The following is a 24,251-nucleotide window of genomic DNA, read 5'->3' as shown; positions in this document are numbered from 1 at the left end:
AAGGTCAAACGTCCTTTAGGGTCAATGAACTTTGGGCATGTTGGGGGTCGTTTGTGAATTTCCATTGTTACTTTGAATTTTTATGGAGCTAGTTCATTAAACTTTGACATATATGTAATCCAGTATCACTGAACATCCTGTGCGAGTTTCAGGTTACCTGACCAAGGTCGAAGGTCATTTAAGGTCAATGAACTTTTGTCATATTGAGGGTATTTGTTGAATTACCATTGTAACTTTGAAATGCAAACACAGATTCCGTACCCAGTTTGAATTCAAACCAATATGGAGCATATTGGGCTTTTATCTGATTTGTGTGTATTTGGTTATGAAATTTACAATGTATAACACGTGAAGGAATTTATGTTAAAAATCTTTGCCTGTCTCTTTGTCCTATCCAGGCACCACGGCCTCAGCACCCTGTACCATCGCAGAGCCCACGTATTCCATCCCCTTCTGTCAGCCCAGTGGCTGTCAACACACTCACCCATGACATGAACAAGCAAGGGGCACCGAGCCGGCCTGCGATGGCCGCGTCCCCCCAGCAGGGGATCTTGCCAAACCAGCCCAACCCCAGCGCACCCCCCATGATGAATATGGGCCAAGTGCGCTTCCAGGCACCACGGCAAGCACTGCCGCGAGCTTATCAGGTAATTGACTGATTGACTGCAGTATGAATCACTGGATGATTTCAAGTCCGGTGTTGGTGTAAAGTGTGGAATTTGGATTGCTTCCCCTAGCTCCAAAATCTATTCTGAGTATGTAAGACTGATCCAGATCCCATTATTGACATTCAAAAGCTAGTGAGTGACTGTTCAGGAACATCTTCATTTTATGTTTGATGTTATACTCGTGTAAAAATTTACCCACAGACCAATAGGTCAGCACTGGACTTAAAATCACCCATTGCATAGTTTTAACTTATCACATTTGTCTAAACTTATTGAGTGGTGTATATTATAGTTGCAGAAAATCCTGTGGCTATGTTCACTTGAAGAACATGGTCGTAAAACTTGGGTCATATGAACGTGAGAAGATGAAATTGGAAGTTCGGTACCAAGGCCCATGGGGAATGCATCATGTGTGTGTTGAGAATGTGTGAGTAAAAATCTTGGTGCCAGAAAAAGAGTGAGGCTATTCCAAATTTAATCCAAGAACCACAAAAGCAATTTGTGGCCACTGAACTGTATCTTATTCAAGTTACTACAATTGGATAAGCAAGGCTGACCCAACAAAGTAATACCCTTTTCATAAACCTATCCTCCAATTAGCCGCCTAAGAGTAATGCGGATAATTCAATAAAAATTGCGTTCATAAACTCCGAAAATAAGCCGCATTATTTTTACGAGCGCCCGTCCTGAAAAAGGGGGATAATCGCCATGACAACTGGACACGCCCCCTCCGATGCGGTTGTGTTGGAAAAGGGTGACCTTGTGACCGCACCATGGCAATTATCCGCATAATTTGGAAATGCGTTCATAAACTCAAAATCTTGTCCCGATGCTGCTATTATGCGGATAATAGCAGCATCAGAGTAATGCGGATAACTCTTGTCCTCCTCCAATTTTACGACCAAATTATGCTGCTATTAGCCGCCTAATTCATTTTAATGGGGTTTATGAAAGGGGTATAAGCTTATCTTCCAAGTTAGGCCCACCATTATGGCCCCTCTTAAGATCTCAGCTGCGGATTGCGCGATCACAACAAAAATTTGCATGATGGTAGAGAATGACGTAATCTACGCAGTTGCATTGATAAATTTCAGTGAATTCATATATTTTTATTTTATATGAATTATGCAGATTTATTCATGAAATCATACTTTTTGCACTGATTCACTCAAAGCTTGTAGAATGCTATTTTTTGGTGAAAATATTCTTTATATCATTCCAAACAATTGTGAATGAAAAGAATTCTGGTACCAAGACTGATTTATTGTCTATTTTATTTTTAAAATTTCTTATGTATTGCTTTGGGGTTTTTTTGCAATGGAAATTGTTTCAGACTCAATTCTGATCACAAACAAGGCAAAATTAATTTTGATCAGTAAAAGTAGAAATAATGATACATTTATGAATTTTGGCTAAATACACAATTTGCATTGGATTTGTACATGAAATCACGTTTATGAGCAATTGTGGGTCTGACATGCACTTACATAATGTTGCATAATGTCGTAACCGCGTACCCGGGCATCACAAATTTGGTCTCAAAATTTGCGTGAGACTTAAAAGTACAAAGGCAGTGGGCGGCGAGGTCAAAAATTTGCGCAGCAGATATATCGCGAAAATTGTCGAGGGGGGGGCATTATGGCCTCCCCCCCCCCCCGGGAGAATTAGGGTTAAAACCGGAGAGCCGTAGAAATCATCTTTTTTTATTTTAATCCTGTAAATTGTATTTGTCTTACATTTTGGTGCCCTTCCTTTCCAGCCACAAATCCCGCAGCAGGTGTATTCAGTCCGTCATCAGAACCAAGCGCAGATGCAGGGGATGCAGCAGCACCCTCAAGGTGGTGGGCCAGCCTCCCAGCAAGGTGCCAACCAAGCACAGATGATGCAGTCTAGTGCAGCGTCGGGACAATACATGCAGCAGCAGGGGGCACCTCAGTTTATCATGACGGGGGCAATGACGGGCCCGATGAATATTGTACCACAGCCAGTAAGTCCTGTCTGATCGAATGTGGGCATCTTTAGAGCACTAAAAGTGTTAGAGGAAAAAATAGTAGAACATGCAAAAAAAAAAACTTTTCCTAATTTAAATGGTCTTTTGTAATCTAGTCTGGGTCGCATGCCATTAACAGGGATGTGAGAGTTCAGATTTTTATCTTATTTCAGATTTTTTATGTTTTGATTTTCAGCTTATTTTTGGCTTACCTCTACAAAAAGTATGGGAGCTCTTTCTATTTCATACTTTTTCAAAACTCTTCAGCTTTTTTCAGATCTTTTCATTTGTGACCACTCACACCTCTGCATTAAAGGTATTTTTATTTACAAATGCCTAAATTTGTAACAAGTTAAAGTATTAGCCAATCAAATTGAATGATTTCATTAACTTAAAATGGTGTCATTAGTATGGTGTGTTAGTTTGTTCAGCTTCGGGGTCTGATGGGGGGAGGGGAATCATGGGACGGGAGAATGCTCAATATACATTCATTCTTTCTGTTCGCGTAGCTGTTACGTTACGTCTTTAGTGTTATATTATTTGCTTTAGCTGCATTCATTTGCGGTTGAAATGTTATTTTTGCCTGATTTCGGATTATGTCTCTGTTCTGATACAATTTGTCTGTTTATTACAGTGTTATTTGCTTTGTGTATTCACAGCTGCAATTATTTTATTCTATATTTTATTATGTATGTAGGAATTTTATTCGAATGAGTAATAAAGATTACTACAAAACAAAAAAATGCCCATAGTATTGTTAAAAGGGCAAGTATACCTCAGCAAGAATTTGATATTAATGGAAAGAAATATCAAAGAGACATAATGTGGAAAAACGCATAGAAAATAGGATGTCAAATATTTAAGAAAATTATGATCGTAGTAATTTGAAACTTAGTGATTAGATATAATACAGAACTTGAAGAACATAACTATAAAAGGACATGTATAACTATTTTTTATTATAGCAGATTACTCACAGGCCATATCAGCAAACTTATCCGACGGTGTACCAAGCACAGACCACGCCACCGTATTACAGCTCCCCTCCACAACCAGGTAAATTGAATAAAATCTACTTCAAGTTTGGCAGTTTTTAAACAATTGGGCCATACCCATTTCGGATGTTGATTATGTGACACCGAAAATGCTTATGTATATTCTTTTTAGTTTTCCTATTAGGGTTTTTTTAGGATATTTTAGGATTTTATGATTTTGGCTTGATTTTGATTAAAAGTATCTTTGTTGAAATCTTAATTTGACGAGTATTATGGCCAGTATTATTTGAATTAACTATCTGCGCTGTACGAGTTCATGAAGTCACCCATGATGAGTTCATGAAGTCACCCATGATGACTTCAAGAAATGATGATCAAACTTGATTGCAGCGGGCACATGAGTGCATTTTCTCACAAATTTGTCAGAAAACTTCAGTTCATGAAGGTGTGCAGTTCAGACAAACTCTTCAATCAAAGAAGCATAACACTGAAAATTTTATCAAAATAGGTTGGAAAAAAAGAAAGGTATGACATTTAAAAAAATAAAGCATATTTTTCACAAAGTGGTGATACACAACTAAGTGATATGCAAATGAGAGAATCGATGTCTCTCACTCGCTATTTATTTGGATTGTACAATCAGGGCTTAAATGAATTGACGGCCAGGCCGTCGATGCCTACACTGAACTTGAAATCATGATTTTTCCCAATCCCCGGAGAATGATGTTGGTGAATGCGGAAATTACAAGTAGATAGTCAACACCAGCTTGCATGCTCAGTTCAGCAGACAACTTTTGACCCCAGTGCTCAACATGAACTGCCGTTATATGTCATATTTTCCTAGGTCAATCCCAACACCAGCATCATTTCAAGTACGGTGCTGTGGCTGGTGTTGGTGTTGTCACAACACCAACACCAGATTTCAACAACGTACTTGAAATCACCCATTGTGTTGCACTCAACCCAGGTGAGATGAATGGCGGGTACCTGGCAGTAATTTATTCCTTGAAATGCCTCCGCCCTGCAAAAAGCTAAAGCTAGGTTAATATAAAGTCCTTTAGTAGCACAAAGGGACATTATGTCATTATGTGATCTGCACTATACAAAAACTGTACTTATATTGTTATAGCGTGTATGCTTTAGTGAATTTGATTGCATCTCCCTTTTTTTTTTCCTTTTTTGAAGGTGTTTGGTTGAATCCGGCACCAGCTTCAGCTCCAAGGCAGGCGTTTACCCCACAGCCTCCTGTCTCGAGATCGAATAGTACGAGGGAAAGGAAGCTTATACGCATCCAAGACCCTAATACAAACCAAGATATCACAGATGTCCTCCTGCGTGATACGTCAGGGTCTAGCTCTCCCCATTCGGGTCGTTCAAGTGCAAATGTCACTCCCCCAGTGGTAAGCGTTGCTTTAACCCCAGCAGGTGGATTTAATGCATAAAATGTCAAGAGACGTTTTTGGCATTAAATCCGCCGCAAAATTTTTTTGTTTGCTTCACTCACTGACTTTACTCTTTTGCAAATTTTGAGACCAAAATTCGGGGCATTGAGCAAACAGAGATTTTACGCATAAATTAGCATAGTTAATTAGCAATGAGATTTTTCGCAGAATTTGATCAGATAGTTTGTAGATTATGCCTTGGATAATTCACATGCCAATTTTCGTTGCGATAGCACGATTGATGGCCTAGATTATTTTGCACTCGCATGATGGACTGAAAATTACTTAGAAACATGATTTTTTATACAACTCTATTAAAATTGAATTTCAGGCTGACATCTGCAAATAATGATTCATGAATTTGGCCATCAGATGCTTGTGTTATTGCTGTTATCAGTATATCAACTTGCTTTGAATGTTTTTCAGTTCAATTTTAGCTTTTTGTGTTTATGTTTCTATTGTCCCCTAGTCCACGTCAAGTGAGGATGCAAAGAGAATACAGGCCGCCTTTGCATCCAAAGTTGCGATGGTCGCTACCGCCGGTGACCCACAATCCGACCTACCACCACCCCACAGAGTACCTCCACAGTCCGCGCCTCAACAGCCTCAAACCCAGCTGCCTCAACAACAGCAACCACCTCCTCAACAGGTACCACAACCTATACCACAACCTGTACCACAGCAACCACCAATGCAGCCAGGGCAACCGCCAGTTGTAGTCATGCCTGGTGGGCAGACCGTTCCTGTGGTACCTGGAGGAAACTTCCCAGTGGCGGCTCCAGGTGCCGCACCCGTGGCCGCTCAGCTTCCTAGCCAGCCAGTGGAGCCAGCAGTAGCGGAAGGAGCCCCCAGTACAGTTGTCGCAGCAACGCCTGTGGCAGAGGCAGTCCAACCGCCCAGGCCTGTCCCACAAGCAGCAGCGATGCCAGCACCTCTACCGGTTCAACAACCTGCGCAGGTGCAACCGGTTCAGGGGACGCCTGCCCAGCATGTACCCCCTGAAGCAATACCTGCAGCTGTCCAACCTCCAGTACCAGTTGTTACCCCTGCAGGTCCCCCAGCCAATGTGCAAGCTGCTCCTGTCCAAGAAGCTACAGCAGCAGCACCACCACCACCCTCTAAACATGAACTTGCCAGTGCAAACACTGCATCCACTATAGGACAAGCATCCCCATCAGAGCAAGAGGTTGCTGCTCCTGATGGTGCGGCAGTGCCTCCAGTTGTACCACAAACTGTGGCACCAACGACGGAAACAAATCCCAAGCAAGTGGACGATGACGCCAACCAAATAAGTGCAAATAACCAAGCAGTGCAACAGTCAACGCCGGCATCCGTAGTTCCTCAGCCAGAGAGCAAAGAGGCTGCTTCATCCCTTCCAGAAAGTAAGTTCTTTTTGTATTTAATATGGCACATTTTCCATTCCTTTTCTCTATTTGTCTGTGTATTGATAGCTTTAATACGTTTCATTCAATTTTCATGGGAATACTCCAGTGATAAATTATGGCTCATGATTCAAAAAAGACATCCCAAGACTGATGACCATAAAGCTTTTTCAGTGTAAGAGGAAGTGAAAGTTTCTAAGAATGCATTGTGTATATTTCCTGCCTTTTTATTTCTGCTTCATTTGTGTGGGCCCGTTGTGATCTAGTGGTTCTGACTCTCGCCTTTCAAACAGAGTTGGGGTTTAAATCCTAGCCATGACATGATTTCCTTCTGCAAAAACTTTATCCACATTGTGCTGCACTCGACCCAGGTGAGGTAAATGGGTACTGGCAGGAAAAAATTCCTCAAGAAGCTGTGAGCACCAGAATCGATGGACTAGATTAGCCATGGTAATACAGGAGCGCCTTGAGCACCTAGCAAGGTGGATTCATGTGCGATACAAATCCTATATTTTTTGTGTGCAGTAGGTTGTCATGACAAATTGGGAAAGAAATTAGCTTTTTACAGCAAAAACTCCACCTTTACATAGTTCTGGTAATGAAAGCAGAAAAATTAGAAAAACGTTTTAAGGAGAAAAAAAATTAATCAAAATTAATAGGTTTAGTTTTGATTTGGGATGTCAATGCAAATAGCTCCCTGTACAGTATGTCATGTAATATAAATATCATAAAATTGAAAAGAATTCTCTTTGTGACTCATTAATTAGGCTTTTATGAGGGAACGGTAGTAATGATGGTGTCTGGAAATTTCCTCTTCATTACAGGTAAAGACGCTAAGAAGAAAAGTCAAAAGAAGAGATTTCAAGAACTGGACAAAAAGACAACAAAAGGCTCAGATGAATTTGATGCTTATAAGACAGATGATGTCCAGGTAGGTCTTTCATAAAGCTGTCACGAAAGTGCGGCAGTTACAAAAGGCTTTACGAGCAACTGGTAACCCTTCCTTGTGCAAAATCCAAGATTCTCAATGATCGGCTTCAGTCAGATTCTGAACTTTGTAGATTATAAGCCTTTGTGTTAACCCACCAGAGACTGAACCCTCAGTATCTGATTTGCGATTGAGGCTTGCAATTGAGGAGTCTGCAAAACATGTGTTACAGCAATATAATTCAGTCTTTAAATTTATTATTTATTAAAATTTGTACATTATTGTCAAAATTTTAAAGCCTTCTGATTCACCAAAATGGAAGATTATCCAAATATGTAATTCTGTCTGTGCTATTGTGTATGGAATGAAAAAGTAACCTTACCCAAAGTGACATTCTAAGCCCTAGAAATATTTTAAAAGGTGGATGATTCAGTCAAAGTTTGTTTCATTTTGAAAAAGGAACCCACCTCAAGTCAGGAGAACCTTGGAAAGGAAGGCGAACTGGAGCCGGAAGCGAAAGCCTCGAAGGAACCAGTCGAAGGAACCGTGCAAGATGTTACCCCATCAGAGCAACCTAAGGAAACGACAACTCAGCCACAAGAGGACAAGAAATCTACAGAAAAGACTGATGATACGCCTCCTAGTGATGTGGCCAAGAGGAAAAGTGAGAAAGAACCCTCTGTAGTTAGTGAAAAGGAATCGGAGCAAACGGTGGTTCCTGACACGAGTGCCCCAACCAAGGTGGAGAAGGAGGAGGAGAAATCGGATCGCATCGATCCCTCAGAGGATAGAGAGAATGTGAATGAGGCGGACAATGTGGAGTCTGAGAACTCGAAAAACAAAGAAGGAAAGCCAAACCCCAAGGACAATAAGATGCAATTGAAGTATGCCTACAGGGAAGGTAATTTGGAATCCAGTTTTGTTTCAACATCGTTCATGTCGTGAGGAGATGGAAAACAGAGTGCATAGTCTTTATAAGGCTGCCACACCTGGCGGGTGTTTCATAAAGCTGTTTCTAAGTTACAAGCGACTTTGCAAAGGACTGGTGATCCTTTCTTAGGAACTACGCCCATACCATTGAAAATCTGGTTTGCATCATTTACCACGAGAAGAGATCACCAGTTGTGCTTTTTGAAGTTGCTTGTAACTTATGAACAGCTTTATGAAACACCCACCAGATTATCTAAGTCGGCCTGTTTTCTTTATGCAACTAAAGGAGATTATTTTGATTATGGTTCTCAAAAGGGGAGGGGCAGTGCCGGCTGTGACCCCCCCCCCCCCTCGCATCTGCCACTGGGTGTGGGAGCTTTTTCTGAATGCTAAATGTTTCCATAAAATTTCTCTTTCCATAACTTTATCAGAAGTTCCCCTTTTAACAGTTAATCCATGGTGGCCATAGGCCATTGTATGTAAGCCATTTCTGTGATGTACCTGAGGGAGTGTATACATCTGTGCAAAATCAAAGGTACAAATCAAAATCTTCTTTTTTTCAAAATTGAAATTGAGAAAGGGTATGTGCAACATCGACTAAATAATGAGCAAATCATCAGAAGGGAGTTCTAAGGAGCCAGAACATTTTAATAGGGTTTGAAATACATTTTACGGTTTTGAAAAGAAATTAAACAGCTTCAAATGGAAACAAGTCAAACAGCGATCTTCACACATTTACGAGTGCACTAATCCACACACTGTATGTGGAATGCCTACGCGGCGGTTTCAAATTTCGCACGAAACCTTTTAAAACACTGAGTGTTCCCATAGCAACAAAACCAATTTACTTGATGTGATTTTGAAAACCACTTTAGGCTGATCAAATGAGAATGCTAGCAAAGCCATCTTCCAAACTGGTTTCCCAAACTGTTTTCCAGTAAACTAGTTTTTGAAAGTATAATGAGAATGGTGTCTATGTGATGTGATAAGAAATTGACAAATTATTTTGGAGATGGCTTTCACTATACGCAGATAAGCATGTATGGGACTATACCCGAAATGTCTGCACAACAATTCTGACGGTTTGCAAGCTGGAGTGATTTTGGATTTTGAGACCCATTTTCTCCAGTATTATTGAAAGTAAAATGTTAAATTATCTGAGATTTTAGTTTTATTTCACATCATTGATTTAAATCCATAACACTCTCACTTGGTCAAAAACAATTTGGTCGAACTCCAGGTGGTCTTAATTCATTTTATCCAAGACCCATTTATAGAGAGCTCCAAAAATAGTAACTGCCCCTAATGGCAGCGAGACCTTGATTGTTATGGGTCGATGAACCTTGTTAGCATAGTAATTTCCATAATGGCAAATTACCATAGTTAGAGCCCATCATGGAAAGAGGCCCTAAGTGACGATTTGCAAATGTGAGGAAAAGGGATCATTTTTTTGGTCCATGCACAACTCCATGTAGTTTGTCTCCTAGCTGTTTCATCTTATATCCAGTTTGATTAACCCCACTTAGTACACTCTACTAGGTCTAGCTGTCACTTCAGCTTAAATAAAATGATATTCATAGGCCTAGCAGTCTTTAGACCAAATAGCAATTAGACCAAATGATTATTTGCCATATAGATTATTTGCATGTGGTTATATGACTAATTGTCAGACAAACCTGAACCAGATGGCCCAAATTCACAAAAGATGTTTCAATTTTACCATGGACCATGCAGATTTCATGTATGCACCCTTTGCCAAAAGCATGCATTTATAAATAGACTTATCTTGGTGTATGTAATGAAACAAGTGTAATTGTGTTTAAGAAATCTGCATAGGCCACAGTATTTAACATACCGTTGATATCACTGATGTGAATTGGGGCCAAAGAACTAATCCAGATGGGTGTTTCATAAAGCTATTTGTAAGTAAGAGCGACTTTAACGACTGGTGAAACATTACACGCTAAATAATCACCAATGAACATTTAATGGTGAATATGGTATACCGCAAGAAAGGATCACTGTGCTTAAAGTAGCCTTAAAGAAAGCTTTGTGAAACATTCCCGAATGAAAACGACCCAGCAAGAAATGAAACAAAGTGGTTTCAGACCAATTCCCTGTCTTACAAAGAGTTGTAATAAGAGTGAACCCCAACTATGTAAATCCATGTCATTTCTCATACATAAAATTTGCACAGTATCCCTTTGTAAAAAAAAGTAGAGCTTGTTTAATTGTGAAGACAATGATGCATGCATGAATACACATATTTTTTTTTAATGTTTGTAACCGACCACAATGGTGCCAGTCTTCAGGCTATTGCCCTATTTCAGCCACTGACGAAATCTTCCCATTTCAGGCCTTTTTCAGGCTTTATGATTGACAGAACATATGGGGCTTTAGCATATTCTAGCTCCTTTCCAGGCCAATAGTAGTTACAATAACTGACTGGCATTGCTGAGACATGCATTCTAGAAGTTGGCGTTGCTGGCTTTCAATAGTTGTGGTGATCAATCGCAACTCTGGGCCCAAGTGCACAAGTGCACATTGGGTGATTTCAAGTCCGATGTTGGCATTAGTGTTAGTGTTGGTGTTGGAATCTGGATTGCTTTCCCTAGCTCCAAAACTTATTCTGAGTTTACATAACTGATCCTGAAATTATTGATACCTCAAGAACTAGTGGATCTTTCAGGACCATCTTCAGTTTGTTTAGTGTTATAATCGTCTAAAAATCGGCCTAACACCAACACCAAAAGGTCAATACTGAACTTGAAATCACCTATTAAAAGTTTGGTTAATGTGCTGATTTTTCGGTTTGAATTCCTTTGAAACTTACAGACCAGTGGAGCCCTAACAATCCAGAGGGCAAGAAACAATACGACCGTGACTTTCTCCTCCAGTTTCAGAAGGGATGCACGGACAAACCTGATGGGCTTCCAAACATTCCTGACATTGTTCTGGACAAAGTAAGTCAATCAGCCTTCATGTGTACTGCTACTTATCAACCAGTGCTGGCTGCATAGAAACGTTGTTAGTCTAACAGAGCGCTATCAGTAAGCCTAGTCACATCTTTCAGATTGTGAAGTCAAAACATTTATTTCAATGTATAAGTAATGCATTGTAGCATCGCTGCCACAATATCCGGTTTTTACTAGGCCTCGATTAGCGCATTGTTAGTGCCAACCAACGTTTCTATGCAGTCGATACAGGTTGAAGGAGAAGTTTGCCCTGATGCAAAGTTGCTTGTAATGAAAATAGCAAAAACGGTGAGAAAATAAACTTTGGATTGAATTTTTTAGATTTCTTTCAAGTTTTGATTTATTTGACTTCACCTGCAAGCATTTTGTGTCTTTTTCAGCGATATCCATAAACCGGATGGAGCTCTTTGTGCGCTTCTGCATGCATGACCAGAGGACAAGTACTCAAGTACACAACAAACCTTTAAATACTCCATGCGCAATTCATGCACACGCAATAGAAATTCTGTTCCCATTTGACCTTTTGGAGTACCTTTATTTATTTTTACCAAAAAGAGCTTGTTGTAACACTATCCACCTATTGATATTGATGGTTTTTCTGTTAAAATCTAGTCCCCTTCCCTGTATGTTCCATTTATGCCTAGATATCAAAGATCCAATTCATTCCATTATATCAGTTGCAAGCTTCTGGCAAAAAAGGTACCGATAGTTAACAATTGATTTTGAGATTGATAGTAACTCATGGAAGGACAAATTGAAGACACCCATTGAAGAGTTTTCAGGTGTTGAACCTGTACTATACTTTCTGCTGTTCTCCTTTAGTTGCTGTGAAGCGGGTTGAGCATTTGATGAAGGAAAGTGCGCTGTAGGCTGGGGCAGAGTGACGTCACGCCTTCGTAGCGACGACAGCACTGACCTAAGTGCGATGAAAACAAAGTATAAGAAACCACTGAAATGATGTCAGGAACAGCAGTGAAAATATCAGATTTGTAAACTTCCAGATAACGAAATGGGTAAATTTGGTTATCATGACGTTCAGCACAAAGTATGAATGTGATTGTGTTTTATGCATAGTAGGCATGCCAAAACGCTGCGCTGCTGTATGGGCCGCTAGTGCATCGTTTCCTTCGGCCGGTCAGTTGCTGGGGCTCAATGATAAAAATGCTGGTATGTTCGCCTTGGCCTATCTAAACCTGAGGTGTCATATACTTTGAACTGGGTTTCTAATGCATTGAAACCACAAAGAATGTGAAATTACATTTAATATGTTTGATTCTTCTCTCCTACCTGTAGGCCGTTGTTATGCCATTGAACCTGAACCAACAGCAAGGCGGAAACCAGAAGAGCTCAGACTTCATGCCACACTTTATGAAGTCACCAAGAGTACAGGTAAATTCTAGACTCAATTGGCCATTGTGCACTCTACATCTCAATGATTAATTAACAATATTTCTGGCTGCTATTAGGTAACCTTACTTTCAATAAAACTCTCAAGGAAACCAAAGCAATTTCATTGGAAAGAGTAAAATGCGAGGAACAATTTAAAACAGGTTTCATCAAAATCGGTTATGAAATAAGCAAGTTATCGACGTTTAAAAAGTCTTGTACTTTCAATGGGGATCCTCAAATTGGCAAACATGCTTCAAAATGGCTGATGTTGTGGACAACTCTCCATTTGTTTTTGTACACAAATTTTCAGATTTTCCCCTTTATTTGACATATTTCACATTATCACCTTCTGACCTTGACATATGTGGTGTGAATTATATTTTTCCATTACACATGTGCTCAGAAGAAGGCAAGATGCAATTTGAAAGATAATGAGGAAAACCCGAAAATTTGTGTACGAAACAAATGGAGAGTTGTCCACAAAATCAGCCATTTTTAGGATCCCCATAGAAAGTTCAACAAGAGTTTTCAAACTTCCATAACTCGCTTATTCAATAACAGATTTTGATAAAACAAGTTTAAGATTGCTCCTCGCATTTTACTCTTTCCAGTAAGATTGCTTCTCTTCTTGGGTTTTGGTTTCCTTTAACCACTGGATTCTGCCCACTTGAAGAAAATTTGAAGCCCATTTTACTGTTTATAGTTTCTTGCTTTCCCCTACTCGCCACCCATCCAGGGCAAGCAACCCAACTATCCAACCGGTCAGGGTAGGAGGTCATCTCGAGAGCCCCTCAAGGTGATCCAAAGACAAAAAGATACAGCTGAGACTAAAACTATCTTATGCTCACATTACACCCATTCAACTGTCTTTTGTTTCTTGCTTATTCCCTAACATGCCACCCATCCAGGGCATGCTATCCAACCGGTCAGGGTAGGAGGTCATCTTTGGAGCCCCTCAAGGTGATCCAAAGACAAAAATATACAGCCGAGACTAAACTATATTATGCTCACATTACACCCATTTGACTGAGTTTGTTTCTTGCTTATCCCCACCTCCCCACCTATCCAGGGCAAGCAACCCAACTATCCAACCGGTCAGGGTAGGAGGTCATCTCGAGAGCCCCTCAAGGTGATCCAAAGACAAAAAGATACAGCCGAGACTAAACTCTCGACATCAGATAAGGCTTGGAAACCTGGACACAAGAGGGCGCCAGAAGAAGAAAAGGATGGAGAGGATGTCAAGACACAGGTGAGCTCTAAGCTTTGTCCTCCTCCCCCCCCCCCTCCCCCACATGTTAATGGGCCCGTACTCCGAAGCCATGGTCTAACCCTGTGCTACACTTATGGGAAGCCAACAATGTCAAATTATTTCTTACCTTTGTATGTTTCTTATGCTCACTGTGCTCTTCCTCATGTGATAAGAAAATTAAGTTATCATTCCCTGACACTTGTGAATGATTCGGGTGGCAGATGAGCTGATAATTGAAGTCTATACAGTGCGTCCCAGAAAAAAGGAAACCTGGATTCCCTTGTCTTTTTTTTCTTCAAAAGCAACATTTTTATATTTTTGCCAAAAATAGAGAACTGGAAAAAAAGTGTAAGTAGTGACCACTTGAAATTTAAAAAGAGAAGTAAAAGCTTGTGCTTGCAATGTATTGGTCCCTATATTATGAAAAACATTGAGTATGGAAAACTTGATATTGATGAAAACAATATCTGGAACACACTCAAAAAAGTATGTTGTATGCTGGTTTATTTGATGTATGAATATAATGGTAGAACGATGCAAAAATACTTTTTCTTAACTGCTTTCACTTTCATCTACTTCGCCCAATCTAGGAATTGTTCCGCAACTTCACAAGTATTCTGAATAAGCTGACTCCTCAGATGTTTAACAGACTGACTGAGAAAGCACTACAACTACCCATTGATACAGAGGAGCGGCTAAAAGGCGTTATCCAGTTAGTGTTTGAAAAGGTAGGTACTATGTGGTAGCCCTTGAAGAGCTGCTGCCCTCTCTTTGCTTTGTCAATGACATCTTTTGCTCTGACTTTGATGAGCTTTTTCGCCCACCTATGTAAAGTGACTAATAATATAATTTTATGAAGCATGAAAGAATCTCTTGTGAAATGTATTTCACTTCAAGTAAAATAATAGATACACTGACCAAGGTTTCTCCCTATTATAATTACGTAGCCCAAAAACTTTAGGAATTTTATTACCCGATTATTATTTCAGATTTCATAATTTGGAATGTTCATGTCAAATGCGATTACAACTTATTTCAAAATTGGTTCTCAACAAATAGTGGTGTTCGTGCTGGGCTTTCAAATGCATTTCTCTATTCCACAGGCAATTAGCGAGCCCAACTTTAGCACGGCCTATGCCCACATGTGCCAGAGACTGTCCCAACTCAAGGTGCAATCATCGACAAACCCAGGACAGCAGGTTCAGTTCCGTCCAATCCTACTACACAACTGCCAGCAAGAGTTTGAGAAGGAGAAGCAGACAGAGATTGACGAGGTCCAGAGGAGAAAAGAAATCTCTCAGCTTCCTGTAAGTTTTAGTTGTTGCTTTGTAGGCTTTTGTCTTGATCCTACATATTCTTTTGATTGTGAAATAAGTTATTCTCTAAATCTGTCTTTTGATGGTATGATAGAGTAGATATCTTAGGGCTTCATATGGGTCAGTAAAAGTCATTACTTCTGAAAAGTCTTTATATCCCCTTGTCAACCTAAGTTTAACCCTATCTAGGCCGGGGTATTTTGGGAGTTCCTATGGCCAGGGGGGGGGCTCCCAGGCCCCCTCTTAAGATCTCGGCCGTCGACCGCGCGATCGCGCCGAAAATTGGCACGTGGGTTGCCTGGGACATAATCTACAAGATTGTATAGTAATTTATTTCATGCAAATCGCTATTAAGTGATTATGCTAATTTATGCGTAATTAGTATGCGAAATCATACTTTTTCCTCTAACTCCATAAATAAAACTCCAAATGTACTAATTTTTGGTATAGAAAGTATTTGTGGTGTCCTTAGCAAGTGTACATGAAAAAAATTGTGATATCAAATCATTTTCTTATGTATTATATTGTTTTTTGCAATTTCTTATGTATTTCTTTGTTTTTTGGACCTTTTGTTTTTCATTGTTTTTTCAATGAAATTTGTTGGGGACTCTTCTGTGATCATAAAAAGCATAAAATTAATACATTTAGACTAGCAAAACTAAAAATAATCATACATTTATGAATTTTGGTTGAAAACACAATTTGCATTGACTTTGTACATGAAATCACGTTTTTGAGCAATTTTCGGTCTGACATGCACTTACATAATGTTGCGTAATTTCGGAACCACGTACCCGGGTGACGCAAAATTGGTCTCAAAAGTTGCGCAAGACTTGAAAGTAAAAAGTCAGCGAGCGGCGTGGTCAAAAAATTTTGCACGGCGAAAATATTGCGCGATTCGTTGAGGGGGGGCCTCCGAGGCCCCCCCCCCCCGGCCTAGATAGGGCTAAAGGGGGGGGGTATATAGGCACCAGCATACTGGTGGGTGGTCTGTCCTAGCAAACCTTGTGGTTCAAAGTACTTCCTAAGATTTTGAACCAATTCTCATGATATATAGCACAAATTGGTCTAGAGGGAAAGCTGTGCAAGACACCTTTTTTTTGCATGTGTCAGAAAATGTGTTTCCATGGTAACATGTCTTCCCCCCCCAAAAAAAAAACTCATTGTGGATCAAACTACTTATGAAATTTGGCACAATGGTCTTGGGTAAAGGGATGCATCCCATTTTTCAAACGTGTTTGAATGTGTGTTACTGTACTAATGGTTATAAAATGTGCATATGCATTAGCCCTGTTTGTATGTCCTGTGTCTTTGGTGTTCGGTACAGGCCAAAGAACAAGAAGCTCAGCTAGAACTCCTGGAGGAGAAGCTTTACAAGGCTAAGAGGAGAACGATGGGCAACATCCGCTTCATCGGTGAGCTCTTCAAGCTGAATATCCTGACCGAGAACATCATGCACGGCTGTATCATGAAGCTGCTCAAAGCGAAAGACGACGACTCGTTAGAATGTCTATGTAATCTCATGTCCACCATTGGCAAGGCTCTTGACCATGAAAAGGCCAAGGTAAGTCATGTGGGGTCTTTCCACAAGGCCAAGGGCCCAAATAAGCCAAGGATTACATTTGTCTATTTAAAAAGCATTGTATGCTTAGCCTAATCTTATAAATATTGCTTTCGATATAAAAAACATGCCCTTGCATAGTTGACTTCTACATGTTTAAAATGACTACAGTATTCATGACATTATTCCTGTCAAAAAAATATTGGCAAATATGATTATGACAATGATGATGATATTAATGAAAATGAAGATGGTGGACAGGTGGTGGTGGTGTTGATGGTAGTGATGACGATCATCATGATGACGACGACAATGATTTTGCATTAATAACAAATGTTCTCATTCCTGATACTAAGAAGTAGCTGAAACATAGTAATAGTGGATAACAGACTAAGCTAATCAATAACTATTGTATGCTGCTTCTATTTCCTCCAGAATCGGATTGACCAGTACTTTAACAAGATTGACAAGATCATTGCTTCTCAGGCCAATCAACCTAGGATACGATTTCTAATGCATGATCTTGTAGATTTAAGGAAGGTTAGTATGCTACTAAAAACAGGATGGGAAATTCTTTTCAGTGTTATTGAGGTATTGTTGGTAAATTAGCAGACACAGAGATGATATCACTTTGTAAAATTTAAACATCAGTCTCACAAAATAAGCAATCTTGCACTGTTTGTGATTGTCGTTGATGTTTTTACCTGATTGCTAAGAAAACATGAATCGCTTGTAAGTAAGCAACCAGGGGACCGACGGCTCAAGGCTCTCTCCGAGGGACTTGGTAATGACAAATGCCTTATAAAAGGGCACTAGCGCATCAAGTGGGAATCAAACCCGGGTTGACAGATGCCGAAACCTCCGCTCTACCGAGCTATCTACGGTAACCTCATCTGGGCCCCATAACACAGCTTAGCGATGAATAGCAAATATGAAAGAACACTTCTGATTGGTTCTTGGTCAGTATTTTGAACCGAATGCGCATGCAACATTGATCTTGATTGGTCAGTCCATTTTAGCGATTGATCGCTGATCTTGGTGTTACGGAGCCCTGGATCTTGTTTTACAACAGTCATGTTTTATCAGTGAATGGTTGCAACCCAGTGCTTGAAGTTTCTGAACACCCTGCAGTTCGATAGGCTGACTGCAAAATCGCAATTAAAGATAAATGATAGTAGTTGCACTGTTGCAGTAAACAGAAATCTTAGCTGAAAAGCGATCACATCGTAGATTACCCAACATCGAGAAGTATTTGTGGGACAGAGTATTGTTATTATTGTTTGGAAAAATACCTGACATTTTACTCAAATTTCATGCTTGTTCTAATTTCATAGCTATTACACAATTCCTTCCAGAATACTCTGGCGCATATTTTTTATTCATACATACTGACACTTGGTGGTAATTTTATTGGATTCTGTACAAACCTATTTTGAATTTGTTACAACAACTAGCATTTATCTTTAATAATTTGTTCACTTTAAAAAAAAAACGTTCCTTGCAGGATAACTGGGTACCAAGGAGGCAGGAGAATAAACCGACTACCATCGACGCCCTCCATAAAGAATGGCACGTCAACGAGGCTAAGAAAGCTGTAGAGCTGAAGGGTTATAATGGTCCGAGCAGGAGCAGGGAGCAGGCTCCCCCTCCACGTACGGTCACGCCCCAGGCCGATGACGGCTGGAACACAGTACCAACTTCCAACAAGACGAGAACACCTTACGATCCATCAAAGCTTAAGCTAACAAGAGTGAGTAGTAATTGATATTGATGAAACTGATTAGAATAATAATAATAACACTAATAATAAACAACAATGGTATATTTAACCAGGGTAGCCACTTCAGTTCCGAAAACTGTTCTACCAGTGGGCCCTGCTATTATTATTACCCGAGTAATCATCCTCAAAGATTATTAAAGTATAGAAATCAAGCTTGTCTTACGGACTTACAAAGTAGTAAAGAATGTTTCACGTCACATATTTGAGGTTTGTTAGCTTCTGGGTTGCGCAGGATTATCATCTTGGATTGCAGCAATTGCCCCCAATGATGTGATTGCTATTTGAGGAAATATTCACTAATTTCATTATTCCACCATTCCAGAATTTACTTGTAATACTTATCCAACCTGCGAGGTATTTTGCGAAGTTATTCACAAATACAAACAGCTTTATCAAACAGCCCACTGTTGTCGGAGAGATTGGCTTCGGCCTTATTGATTGATGTTTTATCAAATACAGCACGTATATGGCCACTCAGCTACAGCCGGGGTAATAATGATATACCAAGTATATTTCAGTGCCTTGAACACATAATCAATGTGGATTTGGTGCTTTAGAAATACTCTATATCATTATTATTATTATAATGACAATGATGAACTTGGGAGTCTAGTGTTGGTTTGCCTGATTGTGAAATGGAAGGCTTGTTTTTTTTTTTGAATGACATCCATATGAGACACGATATTATGAAATGTTAATCTAGTTTGTATCTTTGTTTGGAGCACTGTAGGTAAATGTAAATTTAGATGAGCTATTCATTAGGGGATTAAACTGGAGTGCCATAGTGACACTCATCCCCTTCGACATTCTCGTTTCAGATGACAAATGTTGACGAGAACATTCAGTTGGGCCCAGGCGGGCGTGGCTTCAACATGTGGCAAAGAGGTAGCATCGGTGCTGGTAGCAAGAACAAATCAACGACGGAGTCGGCTTCGTCATCGTCACAAGAAGAACAAGCACCATCTCAGGCGAATCGGTTCTCAATGTTGAGTGAAGATGCAAAGAGACCAATGAGGTAATAACAAAAGATATAGCCTAATAACAACCATATTCGGGTAATGGTAATGAATCCTAATAGTGACTGATCAGGAAATAGATCTTAATAGTGACCAATATAGTTGTAGGAATGAATCCTCATGGTGACTTGATCAGGAAATAGTTCTTAATAGTGACCAATGGAGTAAAGAGAATGGATCCTAATAATGACTGATTGGTAAATAGATCTTAGTCATGACCAATCAGGTAATCGGATAGATCCTAATAATGACCAATAAGGCAATGGCAATTGATCACAATAGCTACCATATCATCATAGATCCAAATCTAGTTTACATGCATAATTCTTACCCTGTGAAATCATGAATTCTTTGGTGACAACGATCACACTAACAACCACCGACATAAATGTAGGGACAGTATTATTATTGCTTGAGAAAATACCTAACATTTACCAGTAATTGGAACGCCATGCTTTCCTCAACAATTGCACATTTGCTTGGGGATTCATTCGGCACATGTTTTTGTTACTGCTTACAAAAACATGGGTTTTCAATTTATTTGAGTATGTTTGAACACTCATCATTTAAGATAAATGCTAGTTGTTGTAACAATCTCAAAATCAATTCAAATAGAATCCAATAAAATGACCACTAAAGTGTTTGTATGTATTAATAAAAAAATGTGCCAAATGTCTATGGTAGAAAATATGTAATTTCCGAGAAATGAGCAAAATAAGCACTGAATTTCATCCAATGTCTGATATTTTTTCCAAGGAATATTAATACACTGTTCCACATATGCTTTTCCGTGTTAGTGATCATCAGAATTATCGGTTTTCAGCTAGGAGTTCATGATTTCACAAAGATAAGTTTACAATACTGTACCAGGGGGGTGTTTCACAAAGATTTAAGTATGACTTAGGTCGCACTTAAATGTCGACGCGTACATCATATGCAACGCGCAATCTTATTGATCAATGCGCAGTAGTGCGCGTCCTCTTGGCATGATCTGACCAATGCTGTCATGCCTTTTATACTATGCGCAACTAGACATTTAAGTGCGACTCTAAGTCATACTTAAATCTTTGTGAAACACCCCCCTGATGTAGATCAATGATGATATTGTGACCATTAACCTTGATTTTAAAGACTTTGTCATGAAATAATTGTAAGCTGCAACTACATTCTTTTACCATTAACAGTAGAGGAGGTTCAGGCGGATACAGCTCAAGAGACTCGAGAGGTAGGGGTCAGTCACCGATGAGTAAACGATCGAGAGAAAGAGATAGGGACAGGGATAGAGAGAGGGAGAAGGAAGCAGCCATTGCTGAGGTTCAAAGGATCAGTAGACCTGCAAGGCCAGAGCCAGCTGAACCAAGAGGTCAGTATTATCATCCAGGTGGGTGTTTCATCATACGACTGGTGATCCTTGTGCTATGTGATATTCCTCTGTAATGGAGTTATAACATAAGAACATGTCGCGCGTAAAGTAAGTAACTACGAACAGCTTTATGAAACACCTACCGGGTTTCAAATCGGGTATAGTCCCCTGCTACGGGATGGTCATGTTCACCACGCACTCACAGAGATCACCTCCACCCCTTGAGTGAAACTTTTGAGATATAATTGTGTAATCGACAGTGGATATAAAGCCTTTCTTCATCCGAGGATCATAATTTTTATTTCATATCGTTAGGGTGACTCGACTGGTGATCCTTTCTTGTGCTATGTGATATTCCCCTGTAATGGAGTTATAATGTAAGAACATGTCGCGCGTAAAGTAACTACGAACAGCTTTATGAAACACCTACCGGGTTTCAAATCGGGTATAGTCCCCTGCTACGGGATGGTCATATTCACCACGCACTCACAGAGATCACCTCCACCCCTTGAGTGAAACTGTTAAGATATAATTGTGTAATCGACAGTGAATATTCATTAGGAGAGCTGATGATGTCACATCTCCACTTTCTGTTTTCTTATGTTACATAAAATCATATTTTTTTCATTATTTCATACTTGTGTGAATGATATGTCTCGCTTATAATGAAATAAGTTGCAGCAATGAATATCTAATGCACTAAATCAGTTGTCAATCAAAGTCTTCTAGTTCTTAAAATAAAATACAAAAGAACAAGTGGACACGTGACATCATCAGTCCACCTAATGAATATTCATGACGACTGTTTTTACAAAATATTGCTAAACTTTAAAATTCAATAACTGCTATTTGTTGTCCGATTTTGATGAAATTTTCGGCATTTTGCTCAGTGAATTCTACTCTATTTATTAAGCTATAAATACTTTCAGCCTGGACCACCCCGTTAATGAAACTTGTGAATGAATTAAATTATGAAAAGTCAATTTTCATTTGGAATTTGTTTCAAATTCGTATTGAAATAGAGAGGATGCCTTGCAGTCTGAAAAGATGCTTGATTGGTATTGATGTTATTTATGAAAACAAAACAAAAATGGGTCGTATGTAGGAGAAGATACCCATAGCATTTATGAGGCACCGATTGTCATTTTGCCTATTCAATCAGGGTTCCCAGCCCATCAGGGAAATCAGAAAATTATTGTTTGTTTTTTTCAGTCTGGGAAAAATGACTCAAATGAGGGAATAATGAGGGAATTCTGATCAGACCAATTGTCAACAGCATGGTAGTCAGTCAGATTCTGTTATATTTTGTTGCATATCAAAACAACATCCATTGAATGACTGGTTATGGTGGTACTAATTAGTTTTACATTATTGTTTTTATACTGGAAATGCATGTCATTCACTGCAACAACTTAGAAAACGTGCAAAACTGGATAATTATCAGGAAATATTTTAACTTGGTGCATTCAAGGAATTTATCCTGCTGGGTACCCATTCACCTCACCTTATGAATGGGTATGATCATCAGACTGTTCTTGGGCCCCGTCTTACAAAAATTACGTTTAATTCAATCATTGGCAACTATGGAAATCCATCAAGTGTCATAATTTTTTACAGGAAATTTGCAAAACAAAGACAGAGTAAGGACACCACACCAAATTGTCAAGAAATCAATTTATGGATATACATTCATATCTAGAAGTTTTTTTGAACAAACATGCATGATATATGTTGGCTTTGCTGACTCTCCATAGTTGCGATTGATCAGATCAATCGCAACTCTTTGTAAGACAGGCCCCAAAACTCATTCTATCATCATTTGTTGTTCTAGGATCTAAAGAGATTGCTGCACCTGTCAAACCAGAGAAGAAGGAAGAGCCTACCATGCCTGATTCCAAGGTCAAGCATACCTCAGTAGCAACTGTCGAGGAGTTCCTCAATCTCAAGGACTTTGCTGTAAGTTTAATGTAATGATAATTAATGATAATAGTAATAAAACCAACAACAACAGTATTGATAATTAATGATTAATGATGAATAATTAATTATGATAATGATAATAATAACAATACAACTTTAATAATTGTGTGCAACATGTAGGCCTATATAGCGCTTAATACAAATTATTCTAAGCACTGCATACTATTACCCGCTTTAGCACGGCTACCCTTCGATCATTCAAGGAATTTCTTCCTACCGGGTGCCCTTTTGTCTTCTACAAGAATTTGCACAATGTCCTTTTGTTCCAAAGAAGACCATACTGAACTGTCAAGAAAACAAATGTTTGAATATACATCATATCTAGAAAATATTTTGAATGATCATGCATTTTGTCTGTGGACCTTGTCGGCTTTTAATGGTTGCTGCTGATCTGATCAATCACAACTATTCGTTAGGTGGGGCCTTCATGTGAACAACTATAAGCCAGTCCACGGTTAGCTGATGATCAACCTTTCTCTAATGACCTTTGCGATTTTTCATTAGGATGAGCACTAACATTGTCAAATGAAGATGTTGCGTAGGTTTTCCCGGCAAAGCATTAGAATTCTAAGAATGAAAGGCATTGTATAGACCAGGTGACTAGAACAGTACATGAAGGGTAAAGATTTTGAAATTTGTTTGTTATATTGTCTGCTCTCTGCATAATTTGACTATTGTTTAGGCTACTGTTAAATACCAGTGATTGTTAAGACAGTGTTTCTCTTCAGCTTGGATGTGATGAAAAGAATATTTTAAAAGGAATACATGAATAATCATCAAATCACAAATGCCTATGTCGGTGAATTTGAAAACCACTTTCATGGGTTATCTCAAATGACCTTTTACTGCTTGTGCGCAGTTTACAACTGTGAACAGGCCTATTGATGAGCCATCTCTGTCTGTTTATTCCCCCCCCCCCCTCACAGGAAGCAACAAGGTGCGTCTCTGAATTGCCAAGCAAGCAGAGGCATATCTTTGTGCAATCTGCGGTAGACAATGTAATAGAGAAGAAGCAGGACATGAGGGAATCGGTTGGCGTTCTCTTCCACTCGCTATTAAACAGTAATCTAGTAACAAAAGAGCAATATTTAACAGGGTAAGTACTCTTTCTTCTCCCTCTATCACACTGTTTTTATACACTGCAGCAATTCCTCACTGGCAATAGAAATCCTTAGGATCTCGTTCTTTGGTTTTTACATTCCAGTCCTAGAATTAAAGATATGATAGAGTTGCAGAAGACATGGTAATAAACCTCCTCAAGATCTCATTCTTTTGTTGTACCAATCC

At 39.4% G+C, this 24,251-nt stretch overlaps 1 protein-coding gene across 5 annotated transcripts in view; it reads left to right on the top strand.

Moving 5' to 3' along the window:
• The window catches only part of LOC121427368 (eukaryotic translation initiation factor 4 gamma 1-like), a 51,985-nt gene that overhangs the window by 17,874 nt on the left and 9,860 nt on the right, over positions 1-24,251 (top strand). For 2 of the 5 annotated variants that reach the window (XM_041623725.1, XM_041623728.1), the window contains exons 4-23: positions 399-647; positions 2,428-2,655; positions 3,624-3,714; positions 4,839-5,053; positions 5,565-6,477; positions 7,302-7,408; positions 7,865-8,306; positions 11,171-11,298; positions 12,604-12,699; positions 13,436-13,514; positions 13,848-13,948; positions 14,539-14,676; positions 15,052-15,255; positions 16,592-16,828; positions 17,261-17,365; positions 18,330-18,575; positions 19,424-19,620; positions 20,806-20,984; positions 22,816-22,940; positions 23,891-24,060. In XM_041623725.1, coding sequence (XP_041479659.1) covers positions 399-647; positions 2,428-2,655; positions 3,624-3,714; positions 4,839-5,053; positions 5,565-6,477; positions 7,302-7,408; positions 7,865-8,306; positions 11,171-11,298; positions 12,604-12,699; positions 13,436-13,514; positions 13,848-13,948; positions 14,539-14,676; positions 15,052-15,255; positions 16,592-16,828; positions 17,261-17,365; positions 18,330-18,575; positions 19,424-19,620; positions 20,806-20,984; positions 22,816-22,940; positions 23,891-24,060 — 4,250 coding nt within the window. Of the gene's footprint in view, positions 1-398; positions 648-2,427; positions 2,656-3,623; positions 3,715-4,838; positions 5,054-5,564; positions 6,478-7,301; positions 7,409-7,864; positions 8,307-11,170; positions 11,299-12,603; positions 12,700-13,435; positions 13,515-13,811; positions 13,949-14,538; positions 14,677-15,051; positions 15,256-16,591; positions 16,829-17,260; positions 17,366-18,329; positions 18,576-19,423; positions 19,621-20,805; positions 20,985-22,815; positions 22,941-23,890; positions 24,061-24,174; positions 24,227-24,251 lie in introns of those variants that run through there. The other 3 variants (XM_041623729.1, XM_041623727.1, XM_041623726.1) reach the window with 3 other exon arrangements.

Source organism: Lytechinus variegatus, chromosome 14, assembly GCF_018143015.1.
Source record: "Lytechinus variegatus isolate NC3 chromosome 14, Lvar_3.0, whole genome shotgun sequence".
In the NCBI taxonomy this organism is placed as follows: Eukaryota; Metazoa; Echinodermata; class Echinoidea; order Temnopleuroida; family Toxopneustidae; genus Lytechinus; species Lytechinus variegatus.
The sequence above is the reverse complement of the archived record's forward strand: the minus strand, read 5'-3'. Positions and strand labels throughout refer to the sequence as shown.